Source organism: Sus scrofa, chromosome 6 (genome assembly GCF_000003025.6).
Source record: "Sus scrofa isolate TJ Tabasco breed Duroc chromosome 6, Sscrofa11.1, whole genome shotgun sequence".
Lineage (NCBI taxonomy): Eukaryota > Metazoa > Chordata > Mammalia > Artiodactyla > Suidae > Sus > Sus scrofa.
Window position 1 is genome coordinate 158,752,619 of NC_010448.4, and position 15,651 is coordinate 158,768,269.

General features: G+C 58.0%; 1 protein-coding gene across 1 annotated transcript in view; it reads left to right on the plus strand.

The window, feature by feature from the left end:
- Positions 1-10,553, plus strand: part of GLIS1 (GLIS family zinc finger 1) — a 90,435-nt gene extending 79,882 nt beyond the window's left edge. The window contains exons 6-9 of the mRNA XM_021096612.1: positions 838-994; positions 6,377-6,555; positions 7,156-7,323; positions 10,045-10,553. Of these exons, the coding sequence (XP_020952271.1) occupies positions 838-994; positions 6,377-6,555; positions 7,156-7,323; positions 10,045-10,202 (662 nt within the window). The 3' untranslated portion in view covers positions 10,203-10,553. The remainder of the gene's footprint in view (positions 1-837; positions 995-6,376; positions 6,556-7,155; positions 7,324-10,044) is intronic.

Genomic DNA, 15,651 nt, shown 5'->3' on the forward strand with positions numbered 1-15,651 from the left:
AACTGGGGGTCCTTAGCGAAGGCATCTGGGAAGCACTGGCATCAGTAACTGACTACTCTCAGACCCTCAGTTGAGCCCCTGGGGCCACATCTGACCCTAGTTGCCTACATTCAATTTACTAGCCCACCCTGTCTTCTTGACGAGGATAAGACCCTTGGAAGTAAAAGATGATAAGGGGTGGATCACCCTGCAGGTGTCTTCCAGAGGCTTAGAACTAGGCTGATGCCTCTTTGCAGTAGAACCCTTGTGCAGTGTACAGCCTACACAACTGTCTGCAGCCTCCCTTCTCCTGAGTCTCCCAGGCCAGCCTGCCATCCAGCTAGCACAGTCATCCTCTCTCTGGAACCCCTCCAGTGGGCATTCAGGCCCTACTTGCACTGCTTTTCTCAAGCTTCTTTTCATTCTAGGGTCTCCACCTACTTCTGCTGCTATGTTGTGTAATCCCCCTCTTTCAAAGAATAACCCTAGAAATGTGAGGCAGCCTGCTCCATTCAGTACATCCTCACCCCAATACACACACACACACACACACACACACACACAAACACACACACACAGAGCCCAACCACCCCGTGCCTCTCTCAGCCCCTTGTTAGTCTACCTCCACTCAGCATAGACCTCAGCCCACACACAGCCCTTCAGCCACGGCATGAACAGAGGAAAGGGGGGGCCACATCTTCCCCATTTGGGCCCCTAACCTTCCATGGCTACAACCTGGCCAGTTTCCCTTCTCATCTTCCTCCATCTCCCTTCTCGTCTTCCTCCAGCTCCTGGAGTGCCCACAGTCCTCTCTAGGGAGCGGCTGAAGCCCAATGAAATTTGTTTGCTTCCCTGCAGGCATGTATCCTGGCTCCATCACCCCCCATAATGGGCTGGCATCAGGCATCCTGCCCCCTATGCACGACGTCCCTTCCAGGCACCACCCACTGGATGCTACCACCAGTTCCCAGCACCATCTGTCCCCTCTGCCCACGGCCGAGAGCACCAGGGATGGGTATGTACAGCAAGCCAGTCCTCCGGGCCAGCAGGCGGGCACCTGTGTGGGCAACAGGTGAGGGCATTACTGGTAATGGAAACAGCCAACATTTATGCCGCCCTCACTGGGTACTGTGCTCGGTACTGAACCCACAGCGTGCACTGTGTCATCAGTGCTCTCAGTGGGCTTCTTGATGCCTCACCTGGTGCCCCCTTGTCTCCGGTGGGTGTGCACCCAGCCCTGCACTCTGAGCCACCCCCGGGCCTCCTTGGGAGCCTGACCCTGACTCCTCTTTGGTTTGCACCATGTGTGATGAGCAGCTTGCCCACTGCCCACTCTAGAGATGCCTGCCTGGACCTCACCTCTGCCCCCAGCCACCGCAGCTGTGACGATTGCTGGGCCTGCAGGGGCTATCCTGGAGCCCTGACCGCGGGCTCATGGCACGGAGGGGGCCTCTTCCTGTATTCCGTGTGGTTCCCACTGTGGCCATTGAATTGGCTGGAAATGGTGAATGGGCTCATTGCTGGCCCCTAGTGCTTGGGAAATCTGTTTTCCTTGCAAATGGGCACAGGGAGGCCTCCCAGCTGCCGGCCTGCCCTCTCTGCCACTTTTGCTTGTGGCCAGCAGGACTCGATTGACTTGTCCCCCAAGCCCTGGCCCCAGCACCTTCCTTCTCCTCTGCTTTTGCTTCTCGAGGCCATTGCCTTGGCCTTGGCCTACCTGTGCCTGGGGTCACCGGCCTGAGTTCATCACCAAATTTGTTGTCTAGGGCCCCTCACTGGGCTCCGCCTGCTACTGACTCTTCTATCCACTCAGTGTCCAGTTATTGAGCCCCTGATGTGGGCAGAGCCCTGGGCCCAGTGCTGGGGCCACTGATAACCTTGGCCCTGGTGAAGTTCACTGTGACAGACCTATAGGTATTGACCACACAGAGCACACGCCTTCAGGGAAGGAGGCTGAAGGGGCTGTGGGAGCCCAGAGAAGAAGCCCGTGCAGTGGGGGAGGATGTCAGGGAAGACTTCCTGGAGGTGGTGTTAAGCCAGGCCTCCAAGAGTAAGCAGGAGTTGGCTGAGTGGAGAGGTTGGGAGGAAGGAGCAGCAGGAGCGTGGGCAGGCGTGGTGAGAGCTTGGTGTCTTTGGGGGACTCCCAAACCTTCATGTGAAGTGACAACCTCGGGAGAGAGGTCACCGGCACCAGATCACAGGACCTGTGGCAGGACTGTGTGAGGATGTCAAGCTCTGAGCAAGTGAGGTTTGGAGTGAGAAGCGTGGGGCTGGACTGTAGCACAGAAGGTGGGAGGATGGCAGCCTGAGCCAGTGGCCCCTGTGGAGGAAGGAGGGACACCTGGGAGGCAGGAGAGGTGTGGGATGAGCGGGCGCAGGGGAAAGTGGCTAGGCGGGGAAAGGAGGACCCGTCAGGGACCAGCCCCTGGGTGTGCAGGGTGTGCCCTGGGTGTTCGTGGGCAGGGGAAGACTGGCCGTGGGTGGGAGAAGAGCCACAAAGAGGCCGCCTGGTGGAGTGCACAGGGGGACCCAGAACACCAAGCCCTCCTCAAGCCTCAGTTGCTTGCCTCCTCTGTAAAATGGGCATTGAGGAGTTCCCATGGTGGCTCAGCAGTAATGAACTTGACTAGTACCCATGAGGATGCAGGTTCGATCCCTCACCTCGCTCAGTGGGTAAAGGATCCGGCATTGCCATGAGCTGTGGTGTAGGTTGCAGACACAGTTCGGATCTGAGGATCTGATGTAGCTGTGGCTGTGATGTAGGCCTGCAGCTGTAGCTCCGATTTGACCCCTAGCTTGGGAACTTCCATATGCCGCAGGCGCGGTGCTAAAAGTTTTTTTAATGTAAAATGGGCATTAAGATACCCTCCTCTAGGCAGGTGGCGAGGATCAGTTACACATGCCTGATATTGTATGTGTCACCTGGTACAGGTTCCATGGACCCTAGCCCCCGGTCCCTCACCCACCCACCGGCTCAGGCTACCTGCTCACCCACCAGCCAGCCTCAAAACATCACCAACCAAAGGCAAATAAACTACAGAGGCCTTTTCCCACTCGGGCCTGTGCACTCTGCTCCGCCTCATTCATCACCTGCCTGCCGCCTGCATAAGTGCCCGTCACGAATTCCTGCAGTGAGAGGCAGAGTGATGACAAGACTGAGACGGGACCCCCGGCCTGCCCGGCCACCCGCGCCTGCAGGAGCCACAGCCAGGGCCATCCCACCAGCCGGGCGCCCAGGCTTCCCCAGGCTGCCCGAGAGAAGGGCCCTCACGCCTGACCCCAGGCCCAGGCCCAGCTTGAATGGGTTTCTTTTTTCAGCCCCTGAGAAGAGGCGAGGATGGGGGGGGCAGGCCTTCAGCCTCCCCTCCTGCCAGAGTCAACAGGGAAGGCCACTCGTGGCTCCCCGGTGGTTTGCTGGGACGTTAAATAGCTTGACAGAATTATCTGATTCACTCAAAAATATGCTAAGAGGGCCTGACTTCATGACCAAATTTATTTACCCTGGCTCAGAGAAGACGTCCAATAGGGTGGCTTTTTTTCTCCCGGGCCCTGCACGAGGTATGAAGCCTAGTCTGCCAGGCCAGTAAGGTTTTATATTAATTTTTATAGGTTCCAATTGAAGCAAAAATATTTGATTTAGGGATCATTTGCATGACTCAGAAGAGGAACTCCAGATGATCTTTTTTCCTTTTAAAGAGTTCAGGTAGAGCAACGTAACCTCAGCCCTCACGTCTGCCGTGGAGAGAGTGTGTTCTGTTTAATTTCACTGGCTGTGAAGGTGGCAAATGTGAATTTATGGCAGGTTGGAGACAGGGAAAACAAACTTTGAAAAGGCATGGTTCTTTCCCCCTCAGATCTGGTTCTCCTTAACTCTGCAGTGCTGTTAATCTCTCGGTTTTGTAGCTGAGTGACTCAGAAATCCATGCGTTCGTGTGGATCAGCTGTTTGCGGAGTGCCAGCCCCAGTGCTGAGCATGGAGGGACTGAGAAGGCCAGGGGAGGGGACGGACAGGAAGTCAGCGAAGAGCCGGGGGTGGGTGCCAGGATGGGGTCGGCCCAAGACAGGAGGGTACCAAGCAGCAGGCTGGAAGGAGGAGGACCCTCTCTCCTGGCCATGCCCGGGCCCAGCCTCAGCCAGGAGAGCTGGTTAGGACACATGGTTTGTGCACAGCCCTCCACAGTTTATACAGCGCAATGGTAGACCCCCTTGATGGCCTGTACGACAGGCCGAAAAATATTGATGATGATAATAATAATGAATTCATGATAAGAATTCAGTTCATTAATTAAAGGAGGCTGATGTGTCCCTCTAGCGTCTTAGATGCCGGGCTAGGGACCCTGGACCCGGCGTGGAGGCCCTCTTCTGCTGTCTTCCACACATTCGAGTGGCAGGGGTCCCAGACATAGCAAGGATGGCAGCGCACTGTCCTCACAGGGGCAGTGACTGCAGGATGCCCAAGTTAGAGCAGGCGGGGTCCCTGAGGAAGCACAGGCACGAAGCCCCCCAACCTCTCCCCAAATCTCCTTGCCCCAGTTTGAGACCGTCTCGCTGCCTTCAGAGAGAGGTGCTGATCTGTGGGTCTTGGAGGGTGGGCAAGGATTCCATGCCTAGCCTCAAAAGGCCACCTGGGGCTGTGACACTGAGTGAGGAGGGTATTTTAATGTGGCTGGGCCAACATATCCTTAATGTAGGAGTTCCCTGGTGGCCCAGCAGCTAAGGAGCCACTGTTGCCACTGCTGCGGCTTGGATTTGATCCCTGGTCCGGGAATTTCCACATGCCACAGGGGTGGCCAAAACAAAAAACCATAAAACAAAACAAAAAACAACTTATCCACTAAGGCAAACAAGAAAATAAATACTCTGAGCCCTTGAGCTCTCGTGCTTTTTGCAATGCACATAAGTGCTTCATAAATGTGAGCCTTCAGCCTGGTCCGCAAACCCCCAAGCCCCCTGATCCCAGGGTCATTTTGGTTCCTGTGGGCAGACCTCAGACGCTTAGGAAGGTGGCCCGAGAAAGGAATGTGGCATATAGTGAGTGACCTGCAGCCTGGATGTTGGGCCAGCTGGGGCTGAGCTGGGCTCAGGGTGGCTGCACAGCTCGGCTGCTGCAGTCTTGTTTCAGTACATGAGCTTCCTAAGAGCACAGGCTGAGGCCTGCACTCCCCTTCAGGGTCTGTATGCAGGGAGGTGGTGAGTCTCCCATCACAGGTTGTATGCAAGTAGAGGAGAGATGGCCAGAGATGGAAACAAAAGGTCTCCCAAAGGACACCAAGCCGGGGATTAAAAGCCAATCTGGACCTTTTCCTTTCTTTATCTCTTTGATAAAGAGACGATGTGATGATGATTCACAGAGTAGTTAATACATCTCACATCATGCTGGGTGCTTGGTCTCCGTTGCTTTATTTAATTGTACCCTCACTATAACCCGTTAAGTCAGTGCTGTGTGGCTGGGACTATCTGGGGCAACCTCTCTGAACCTTGGTTGTCTGATCTGTGAATGTTTCTTACGGGCCCGGGGCGAGGCAGAAGCTCAATGAGTGAGAGGTGACTGGTGACGCCACGGGATGTTCTCCTGCTAAGGAGCTGCCCTGCTTTCAGTGGGGCAGTTCCTGGGCTCACCCTGCAGGTGGCTAGAGTGGCATGCACAGAGTTAGGGGTGTGGTCCAGCAGGGTGGCTGGTATGTAGCCCTGGGCAGTAAGAGCTGAAATGGAGTTGCCTAGTGGAGAACACAGCAACCCTGCGAGGAAACCAGGGCTCAGGGACATGAAGCATGGTGCCCAAAGTCACGTGACCAGTGAGAGCCGATGGGATTGAAACACAGTTCTATTGATTCCAAGAGTCGTACTTATAACCAGTGGTCCTTGCTGACTCTCGATTCTAAACACCAGATAGAAGTTTCTCTCTACTGGTTCCTTTGGATTCTAAAGCTTAGAGGGTTTTAAAATTTAACTCCAGTTTGAACATAACCAGAAATAAAAACTTCGTTTTTTTTGTTTTTTGTTTTTTGTTTTTTTTTTAACTTTTTAGGGCTGCACCTGCAGCATGTGGAAATTCCTAGGCCAGGGGTCAAATCAGAGCGACAGCTGCCAGCCTACGCCACAGCCACAGCCTCTGAGCCGTGTCTGCGACCTACACCACAGCTCAGGGCAACGCCCAATTGTTAATCCACTGAGCAAGGCCAGGGATCGAACCTGCATCCTCATGGATCCTAGTCGGGCTCATTAGCACTGAGCCACAACAGGAACTCCAAAAAGCTTCCTCTTCTAACTGCACTGTTGTGCCTTAGAGCAGGTCACCTAGGGAGTTCTTAGAAGGGAGCAAGCAGCGGCAGGCGTGCCTCTGGCCCCCACAGCCTGCAGAGCCTGTCCTGCTGATGGCTGTCTCTGTTCTCTCCAGGCTGGGACCCAGTCTCCTCTCGCCCATGGTCAGCCCAGTGAAGGGGCTCGGGCCACTGCCGCTGCCACCGTCTTCCCAGAGCCATTCTCCAGGGGGCCAGCCCTTCCCCACGCTCCCCAGCAAGCCACCCTATCCTCCCTTCCAGAACCCTCCACCCCAGCCTCTGCCCAGCCCGCAAGGTAAGCCGTGGCCGGGGGGCTCTCTCGCTCTATACCCGCCGACCCCCGCTTGGCTGCCCGAGAGGAAGGAGGCATTGACCTGGGGGTGGCAGGAGGGTACCTGGGATGGTGGCGGGCACTGAGGGCCACGCTGGACAAAACCGGGAGACTCCCCCCACCCCACCCCCCGCCTGACCTGCCCAGTGGGGGGACTTCATGGAGGAAATGTGTCCTGAGGGGTTTTGAGGAAGAGTTTGTTCCATCGACAAGGCTCAGGAGGGAAGAGCATCGGCAGTGCCCAGGGGTGGGAGTGGCCCCTGCTTGGAGGACAGTGAATGATGGGGGGTCTGGGAGCAGAAGCGGGTAGAAGGCCAGCAGTCCCTTCTCTCTAAGCACTATTGCCAGGCGCTGTCACGTGAGAGCCCCCTGGCCCCACCCTCTAGTGGGTGCAGCTAGGAGAGGGCCCAGGACCCTGCTGCCTTCTCCACCCTGGGCTCTCGCCTCTCATCCACACCCCCCGTGGCTGGGGACAGGGTGGGGACTGAGCAGAGTGGCAGGAATGGTCCCCCCTCTCTGGGCATTTCCCTCTGTGAATGCAGCACCCGCCACCTCCCCCTGCAGGCTACCAAGGAAGTTTCCACTCCATCCAGAATTGCTTCCCCTACGGGGACTGCTACCGGTCAGCTGAGCCCGCAGCCAGTGGGGACGGACTGGCCGGGGAGGCCCATGGTTTCAACCCTCTGCGGCCCAATGGCTACCACAGCCTCAGTGCACCTTTAGCTGCCACAGGTAAGCCCCACCTGCATGCCACTTCTCCTCAAGCGCCCACCAAGGCCCACTGCTGTGCTGGGGGCTTGGTGCACACTGTCCCACAGCCTGGGGGCCCTGTGAGATAGACCATCCCCACTTTACAGAGCAGGAGCTAAGGGCTCAGGGAGGTCCCAGGACCCTGCGGGCTGGATTTGCACCCTCCTGACCCCAGCCTCAGTGTCCCTTCCACACTGTCACACAGAGAAGCATCAGACCGGGGGCTCCCAGGCTAGTTGATACTTCACTTTAAATATTTATTAATGGAGTTCCCATTGTGGCTTAGCGGGTTAAGAACCTGACGCACTGTCCATGTGGATGCGGACGGGTTCGATTCCCGGCCTTGCTCAGTGGGTTAAGGATCTGGCGTTGCCACAAGCTGTGGTGTAGGTCGCAGATAAGCCTCGAATCTGGCGTTGCTATGGCTGTGGTGTAGGGTGGCACCCCTACCTGGGAACCTCCATATGCCACAGGTATGGGCTTAAAAGATAGATAGATAGATAGATAGATAGATAGATAGATAGATAGATAGATAGATAGATAGATAGATATAGACAGACACACAGATAGATAGAGATAGGTAGAGAGAGAGAGAGAGACATACTGAGCCAAGCACAGGTAGGCCCTGGGGATACAGCAGGGAATGAGGCAAATACTGATCCCCATTTAACAGATGAGTGCACTGCGACCCGCAGAGTCCACACTGATAGGAAGAAACAGAGCCTGGAGGTTGCGTTTGTCCCTCAATGCAGCATCTATGTCCCCTTCAGGACCCTGGGTCTTCCCAGCTGGGGCGGAGAAGTCCAGTGAGAGGCGAGGGCTGTGCACGGCCCAAGTGGAATCGGACTCAGACCACGAGGCCAGGCCTGGTCAGAGCGGGGGCATCAGACGGGTGGTACCGGCACGCCCCGGGCTGAGCCCACCCCACCCCAGCCTCCGGGCCCAGGTCTAGCTGGAAGCTGCACGGCCTCCTGAGCAGGATGGTGGGAGCCTGAGACCCGGCCCCAGAGGCTGGGCAGCTCTGGGGTGTGCAGCTGGGGAGGGACAGGGCCGGGGCCAGCACCAAGGCCAAAGCTGAGCACGCACACACCTGCTGACACACACACTCCCCATCTGCACCAGCACGGTGGATTCCAGGCAGTGTGAGCCGCCGTGAGTGTGTAAGGAGCCTGCCGGCACGTGTGCTCACATCGTGTTTATGCTGATGTTCATGCCCTGCCTGTGCACACGTGTCCTCCTCCCAGGACCCTCCATTGTGTGCATGCACATGCATGTTCCTGGTTGTGTGCTAGCGTATTTGAGCCGTTTCAGGTAAGTGTGCTTGTGTGCAGATGTGAGCCTGTGTTCAGGTGCGGTGTACATACCTCTGTGAGGCGACATGTGTCACACACATGCACCAGTGGCGGGTGTGGACCTGATCGCACGTGTGCAGGCTCAGGCAAGCGTATTCCGTGTTTACTTGCCCACGGATCGGTGCGTGCTTAGGCCGGCACCACTGGCTTTCACGACCCCGTGCTCCACCAGGCCTCATCCAGCCCTAGGCGGGATTTCAGGAAGGCCTGAAATAAATAGCTCTGAGCGGGGCGGGAGGCAGCGTCTATGCCCCACACCTGGGTAGGGGCTGCTCTTGGCCTCCTCTCTCCTCTGCGGTCTGGGTGGCAGCCCAGCATCCAGCGCCCTTGCCCACACCTCTGCCAAGCTGAGAATGGACTCGTGGGATTGAGTCCAGACCGAGAAGCTGGGACTGTGGGGCCTCAGGAATCATTTGGTCTGATCCCATTGCACAGACAAGAAGACTGAGACCTCTCCTGTCCCCAGCACTGCACGTTCATGACAGCTGCTCAGGGACAGGACCTTTATGTCAGGGACAGGACCACCTCTCCAGGCCCCTCTAGGTTACAGCGCCTCCCCCGCCACCCCCCAGTGTGTCCGGTGAAAATGCCAAGCGTCTTGGAGCCAGATGGACCTGGGTTCAAAGCCCCGCTCCCCATTTACTATGACCTGGGCCAAGGGGCTTGCCCTCTCTGAGCTTGTCTTCTCAGCTGTAAAATGGGATTTTTTTTTCTTGCTTTTTAGGGCGCCATGTGTGGCATATGGAAGTTCCTAGACTAGGATTTGAATCAGAGCTATGGCTGCTGGCCTACGCCAGAGCTCACAGCAACGCAAGATCCTTAACCCACTGAGCGAGGCCAGGGATTGAACCTGCATCCTCATGGCTACTAGCCAGATTTGTCACCCCTGAGTCCCGATGGGAACTCCTGTAAAATGGGATAATGAGTCCCACCTCGTAGGATTGTTATGGAGCTTCCATGACCACCGGCCTCCTTGTGTGGGTTTCTTGTGTCTGCTGGAGCCGAGAGACCTAAAAGGTGGGGGTGGGCTGGGGTCCTTCTGGCAGGAGAGGACCAACCCCTGAGGACAAGAGCTGTGATGCCCCCACCCTGACACCCCCTCCCCCACATGCCTCCCCACACCAGCCCTTGCCCAGCTCCCCCGCTGCCCTGGGCCCCTGGGGTCGGGGGCAAGGCCCACAGAGCCCTCCTCCCGACCCAAGCTCCCTTATCTGGAAGAGCCGAGGGCACAGAGCAGGCTCTGCTGAGGAGATGCAGGGAGGAGGGCCCCGGGGCAGGTGGGGGGGAGCTGGGAGGAGAAAACGGAGCCCCCAAGGTCTCCAGCCTGGGCCTGTGTCCCCCACCCCCGCAGGCTACGAGGCCCTGGCCGAGGCCCCGTGCCCCACGGCGCTGCCACCACAGCCATCTGAAGATGTTGCGTCCAGCGGCCCCGAGGACTGCGGCTTCTTCCCCAATGGGGCCTTCGACCACTGCCTGAGTCACATCCCCTCCATCTACGCAGACACCTGAAGGCTGCTGCCCGCCTCCACCGCAGACGCCACCCACCCACCTGCCGTCTCTTCCCACCCTCCAGGCACCCAGCCCGAGCAGCAGGCCACTGTGCCCGGAATGCAGGGTGCCGGGTCTGCGGCGGCTGCCAGCTCCTGCCGGGATGGTCCTCTGAGCCCGAGCCGGGCGCTCGGAGGTGCCCGTCAGGATCCGTGACCTGTGACGTCCCTTGACTGGGTCTTCCTTTCTCTCTCCAATGGTTTTGAAATCACAGACCTCGTGTATATAAAATGTACAGAACTTGTGTTCCAGTCCCCTGCCAGTTTTATATGTTGGGTTTTACAAGAAAAGCATTAAAAACTGGAAATGAGACTTGGGGGCCTGGTTCTGCTCTGTGATTCAGCCCGGAGGCCGAGACCAGGAGGGCGGTGGAGGGCGCCCCGGGTTCCCTTGGCGGGGACAGGCCAGCATCCCGTGATCCCCACCATGGGCTCTGGGCCTTACGGACACCAGCTTTGGTGCCGGGACCTCACCGAAAGGCAGGCTCACCCCACTGGCAGGCGAGCAGACCAAGGCTGGGACTGAAATTGGAATCTCAGAAGTACCCAGACCTTTGCTCTCTGCGCTGACTGCTGAGCTGGTGGGAAAACGCTTCAGTTCTGGCGCTGGCTTGGGGTAAATGCGGGGGCGGGGGCAGGTGGGCCTTCCAGGGGCAGAGACCAAACTCCTGAAGGCCAGGGGCAGAGGCAGGGCACCTGAGGCGGGTGGGGAGCATCCTTTGTGCAGAGCCCCACCCACCGGAAGTGATGTGGGGGCAGGGGGCACCAAGACTGCCCTGAGGCTGCCACCCTCCCCACTGCCCAGGCCTGTGCAGGTGCCCTGAACAGCGGCCTGTGTCCCACCATGTCCCCATGAAGGTCACCTGATTAAAAAAAAAAGTTTTTTTCAAGGAAAATTCCTGCCTCATCGCTGCTGACATGAAACCAAGCAAGAGAGGTCACACTGAGTGCACCCCTACTGTGTGCGGGCTCTCCTCCCACCCACCCCCACCCCGGAAAACAGCCCCAGGGAGGGTCTTTCTGCCCCCATTTAGGTGGGAGGAGCAGCCAGGATTCAAACCCAGGTCAAAGGGATGCCTCTGTACTGCATGGGGGGTTAGCTCGGCAAAGCAAGATGGAAAGATCCAGCCAACCTCTTCTTTACAGAGAAGGGACTAGGATTCAGAGGGGCCACCCAGCCCAGTGGGGCAGAACCTGTGACATGTCCCTGGTCACCCCCCATAAGCTACGGAGGCCGAGGTGGCACCTAACCCTGTGAGCGCAGTCTGCACCAGCCTCGGTGTGCTGCCCCGGGCCCTCCCCGTGCCCGTCTACCCCGGGTGCACACTCCACCTGCGTGTCCACGGCCGACCTGTGGGGACTGTCTGGCTCCAGCCAGTGAGGAGCCCAGAATGGCAGGGAGAGGACGATGGAGGATCCTACCACTGAAGGTCCAGGGCCTTCTATGCAGCCCCCAGCCTCCCCTTCAGGGAGGGGCTGGCGCTGGAATTGCTCCCCTTGGGACCGTCAGGACACGGCACTGTCCCCCTTTGCCTGAGACCTCGCTTCCGCCTTGTGCTGAGAGTCGTCTGTGTCCTGCCAGAGCCAGACTGACAGTTCTGCCCATTTCACAGATGCAGAGACTGAGGGATGGTGAAGGCAAGACCCTTGCCCTCACAGCACAGGCTCCCAGGGGGTGCAGCTGGGGTCCGAGGCTGGAGCTCTTGGGCTCTCACCTAGTGCACCTCCGACCCCCTGAAGACTCGGGGTGACCTGGATCCCACCTCCTCTCCCAGCTCCGGCCGCCCAGAGCAGGCTGTCCGAGCCCCCGGCGGTGTGTGTCCCTCGGCACATCACATGTGGGATGGGACTCAGGGCTCCTGACTCCCACCCAGACCCCCCTCACCCCTCTCGTCCCATCCCCCACCGGCTTTATGGAACTAATTAGGTGGTGGCAACATTCCGTTAACCGAGATGCTCAGGAATCAATACTGCATGTCATTGTGAGCACTTAATCCACTCCAGATAAGCAGAATTAAGCTGTACAATGAGGACATACTTCTATTAATAATGAAAAGGGCTGAGTCGTGAGCAGGAGAACACACAGGGAGCTGGCAGTTGGATCCCATTTAATTTCAGAGAGATGGAGAGGGGACAAAGGCAAGAGAAACAAAGGACAGAGAAAGAGAAGACAGACGAGTGAGCTGGAGACCAGGCGGGTGCCCAGATCCCTCGCACATTAGGGCTCAGTAGGTCGTGGCTCTCCCCAGCGTCCGCAAGCCGTGAACGTGATTGCGCCCTTCCCTGCTGGGGTTCCCTGGAGCCTCCGCTCCTCCTCTTAGCCCCCCTCGAGGGACCCTCTGCCTGATGCCCCAAGCTTGCAGGGTCCCTCCAGGTCTTGGCGAGCCCAGCAGCCAGCAGGGTCCCGGGGCAGGGCCCGCTGGGAGACCAGGCCTGAGCCCCTTCCCCGCCAGTGCTGTCTTCATCTCTTATTTACAAAACGCCTAGAATCTCGGCCCCTCCCGAGCACTGAGCCTGTGCCAGGAACCCTGCCACAGGGGTCCACACTGTCACAGGGGACAGCATTGCTGCCCCCAGCTGGAGGAGGTCTGACTCACAGGGGGCCTGGGGATGAGCAAGGGGTGCTACTTCTTCCCTGGGGAGCCCCTCCAGGGGGGACCAAGGCTGGGGACGGCCAGACTCAGTGGGCAGGAAGCAGCACCCTGCAGTGGTGGTGACCAGGCCTGCGTCCTTCAGTTGCTGCCTCTGGCTGTCAGTGGGTCCCAGGCACTCAGGCTCTCTGAGCTGTCCTTGGCCGCGCTGTGTTCCTGCTGCCCTGCCTGCCCTATCTCTGCCCTATTTTTTGGCCGTGCCTGCAGCGTTCAAAAGTTCCTGGACCAGGGACTGAACATGCGCCACAGCTGCAACCCCAAACCACAGCAGTGAGAATGTGGGAGCCTTAACTGCTAGGCCACCAGAGAGCTCCATGGAGCCCATGACACTGACACGACCCCCAACCTGAATTCCCCCTGCAAGGGTCTCTGGTGATTGCATATTGGGACCTGCCCTTTAGCTTCATGGCCAGGCCCAGGGTCCCCTGATGCTGCCCACACACCTGGTCTGCCCTCCAAGGACTCCCCGCCTCCCCACCCTCTGTTTCTGATGGCCCTTGTGGTCCCCCAGGGCCCAGCCATCAGGGCTGAGAGGGCCCGTGAGACCCCCAGGTCTCCCTCTCACTTCACAGATGGGGAATCTAAAGCCCCAGAGAGACTCCATTTCTGCGATGCCTCCCAGCCTCCATCTACAGCCCCGAGTCCAGCCTCAAGGTCATGGAGAATGGGGCTCCAGGCAAGGGAGCCGTCAAGGGGAACGCTCCAGATTGACCCCCTCAATGCTACCCCCCAAACCTGCACCCACAGAGGGAGCAGACCGGAGAAGCTCCCACTAGAACGTTCACCCCGCCTCCCCCCAAGGGCAGGTTCTGACCTGTCTTCCTCCCTGCTGACTGCCCAGCTCCTAAGACGGCACCAGACACCGTGAGGTGCTCAGCACCTGTTTGTCATATACGTGGATGGATCAGAGCCGGGAGCAAGGAGATAGGGCCCATCTGTGCCGAAGCTCGCGCACGGTGGGATCACAACAGACACTTGCTAATTCGATGGCCCGACCAACCCCTCCTTTTCAAAACGAGGAGAGAGGCCCAGGCGGAAGTGACGTGTCCGAAGCTACAGAGGAGGTCTGTTGACACTTCCTGCCGGCCCACCGGAAAAGCTGCTGCGCCAGTGCTTCACGGCTCCCACAGAGCTGGCGTGACATTGCCGCGACACTCGGCGAGGTAAGTACGGTGGCCCCATTTTACAGAGGAGGGTACTGAGGCTCAGAGAGCTGGCTTGCCCAAGGCTGCCAAGAGACAGGACAGACAGAGCTGGAATCGCAGTGCGGGCCCTGGGGGGCGGCCTGGGGGGTTGGCACACGCCCCTCCCTGCCATCCAGAGGCGACCATTACACTTTTACAAGTGCCGATTTATGTACTCGCCTGGGCTGTCAGCCCTGCCAGGAATTTATAGGTTCTTAAGTGATCGTGTCTCAGGGGTAAACGCAAATGGAAAGTGAACAGGGCAGGAATTGCCAGGCCTCATCAGCCCCGGGGCTGCGGAGCCAAAGCTCTTCTTTGGTTTATTCCAGGAGTCTGGAGCTGTGGGGCAGCAGGGCCCTGCAGAAGAGCCATCAAGAGGCCAACAGGGAAGGGGGCAATTTTGCCCAGCCGCCCCCCAGGACACGTCCTGTGGTGTAGGAGCCTGGGGGCTGCCTGAGTTCCCACAGGGCCAGGGCTTGGACTTGGGTCTGGTGGATGGGATTTTTAGGCCATGGAAGAACTAGTTAGGTTTCAACATCATTTGGGACAGGGATGGGGACGGGGGGGTGGAGGTGAAGAGGGGCTGGAAACAGGCTTCACCTCAAATTGGAAACGCTGAAGCTGGAAGATGTATCCACTCCACTATTCTCTGGGGCTCACTATTCTCTGTACTTTTGTGTATGCTTGAAATTTTCCAAAAAAGAACTGACACAGTCCCCCTGTGGCCACGCTGGGATTTTCTCACTGGCCTGGCAGCTAGGATCGGTCCAGGAGGCACGTCCAGGCTTGGGCCCTGTTGGGGGAGGGGCTGGGGCCCAACATTCACTGTATGATTGTCTTGCCACAGCAGAGACTTTGCTGGTGGCCCTGTATCCCCAGTGCGCAGCACAGGACCTGGACCACAACTGAGATTGAATAAATGCTTCCTTGCTTGGGTTAAGTTGCCAGTGACGTACATGCGTGCACAGAACTAGGGCCAGGATAGGGAGAGGTCTGCTCACCACACATTTGACAGTGGCTGCAGGTGCTAGGGGGCATGCCTGGGAGCCCTGGAGAATCAGGAGACCTCAGCCCCAACCCCAGAGCTCTGTAGGGAGCCCTGGAGAGAGGGAGCCGACTCGATGACAACCCTCAAGCAGACTGGGACACCAGGGCATAGAGGAGGGGGCGGATCTCAGATTTCTTTTTTTCTTTTTGTCTTTTGTCTTTTTAGGGCCACACCAGTGGCATATGGAGGTTCCCAGGCTAGGGGTCGAATCAGAGCTGCAGCCACCGACCTACACCACAGCCACATCAATAGCAACGCCAGATCCAAGCCGCATCTGCGACCTACACCTCAGCTCACGGCAACACCGGATCCTTAACCCACTGAGCGAGGCCAGGGATCGAAACTGCAACCTCATGGTTCCTAGTCAGATTCGTTTCTGCTGTGCCACCAACAAGAACTCCAGGATCTCAGATTTCTAAAAGGCAAAGCCCTCTAAAGCAAAATGGACTACTGTGGGTTGAAGTGAGCTCCCCATCCCTGGGGGTATACAAGCAAGAGTGTGCAAGAAGCTACAAAGCAATGCCGTCC